Raw genomic sequence first — 1,256 nt, forward strand, 5'->3', positions numbered from 1 at the left:
TATGATGCTCTAAAACTTTACAGAACCATCAGTCCTCAGATTAAACGTCTGCTCAGCTGAGCTGATGTTGATCTGTTTGTTTGAAGCTCAGAAGCTCTGCAGATGATTTTTGGAAGCTTTCAGACTGACGGAGCAAACAAGTTCAGTCGGCTTCTTATCAGAACAAACAAACAGTCTGTCAGCCTGTGGCCACCGAGAGGGCCGCTGTGATCCTAACAGGAAGTAAACTCAGAAAACATCAGAGCGCACATGTGAACGCCACACAGAAACACAGAGGTTTACCTTTAACGTGACGAGCAGCGTGACCGTCTCCACAGAGTAGTAGCCTCTGTCGACGTAGTCCCCCATGAACAGGTAGTTGGTGTCGGGAGACTTTCCTCCGATCTTAAAGAGCTCCATCAGGTCGTGGAACTGACCGTGGACATCGCCGCACACCGTCACCGGGCATCGCACCTGAGGGGACAAACACAGAGTCACATGGTCAGCGCCACAGAAACTGAAGCTCATTTGTTTTGTTTTTTTTACACCAAGCCAAAAGGAAACCAGCGGGTTTTTTATCTTCCTGCTCCAACATCCGCTCCAAAGCCTGAGTTTAGATAAAAGCACAAATATAGTTGTTAGATACTGGCTCTGATGACTGATGATCAAATAGGATCCAAGTGTTGGGTCATTAAATAAATTACATTTCTATTAGGATACAAAGCTGAAGGAAAAGTCAGAGATTTTCTTTAACCCTGAACAACCTGCTTTTATGTTGACATGACTCATGTTTGTGTCTGCAGCAGAGGAACGTCAATATTTAGGCTGATAACAAATGAACACACGCGCGCGCGCGCGAACACACACACACACACACACACACAGTGAATATTTAATGCTGGGTTTTATTTGGGATGCACTGACCTGATCTTTGAATCAGAAATTTGATCTCAACTCAAAAGGTTGAACTGGGTATCCATGACAACAGGCTGATATATTCTAGTCAGTTCTAGTTTTTACTGTTTGTTAGCCTTTTAGACACAAAAACATCAAACCTGCAGGAATCAGATCAGCTACAAAGACGATGAAAATGATAATCGGTGTAACACTGTTCGACCTTCAGCTGACTCACCTGTGCTCACTAATTACCAGGAATGTGTGCGACTCATCAATTAGATGTTTGACAGCTGCTGCACTCGACAGTTACATAACTACTCTGTGGTTAAACTGAGCAGTATTTCATTAATCTACAACCACAGTTTCCTGTAAAGCTAGCA

The 1,256-nt window shown here is 43.7% G+C and overlaps 1 protein-coding gene across 1 annotated transcript in view; it reads right to left on the reverse strand.

Moving 5' to 3' along the window:
- The window catches only part of LOC102205414 (serine/threonine-protein phosphatase 2A catalytic subunit beta isoform-like), a 46,289-nt gene that overhangs the window by 5,616 nt on the left and 39,417 nt on the right, over positions 1 to 1,256 (reverse strand). Inside the window, exon 5 of the mRNA XM_013916002.1 lies at positions 238 to 453. Coding sequence (XP_013771456.1) covers positions 238 to 453 — 216 coding nt within the window. The remainder of the gene's footprint in view (positions 1 to 237; positions 454 to 1,256) is intronic.

The sequence above is a fragment of the Pundamilia nyererei genome, unplaced genomic scaffold (assembly GCF_000239375.1).
Source record: "Pundamilia nyererei isolate P.nyererei 1_Seehausen unplaced genomic scaffold, PunNye1.0 scaffold00422, whole genome shotgun sequence".
Taxonomy (NCBI): domain Eukaryota; kingdom Metazoa; phylum Chordata; class Actinopteri; order Cichliformes; family Cichlidae; genus Pundamilia; species Pundamilia nyererei.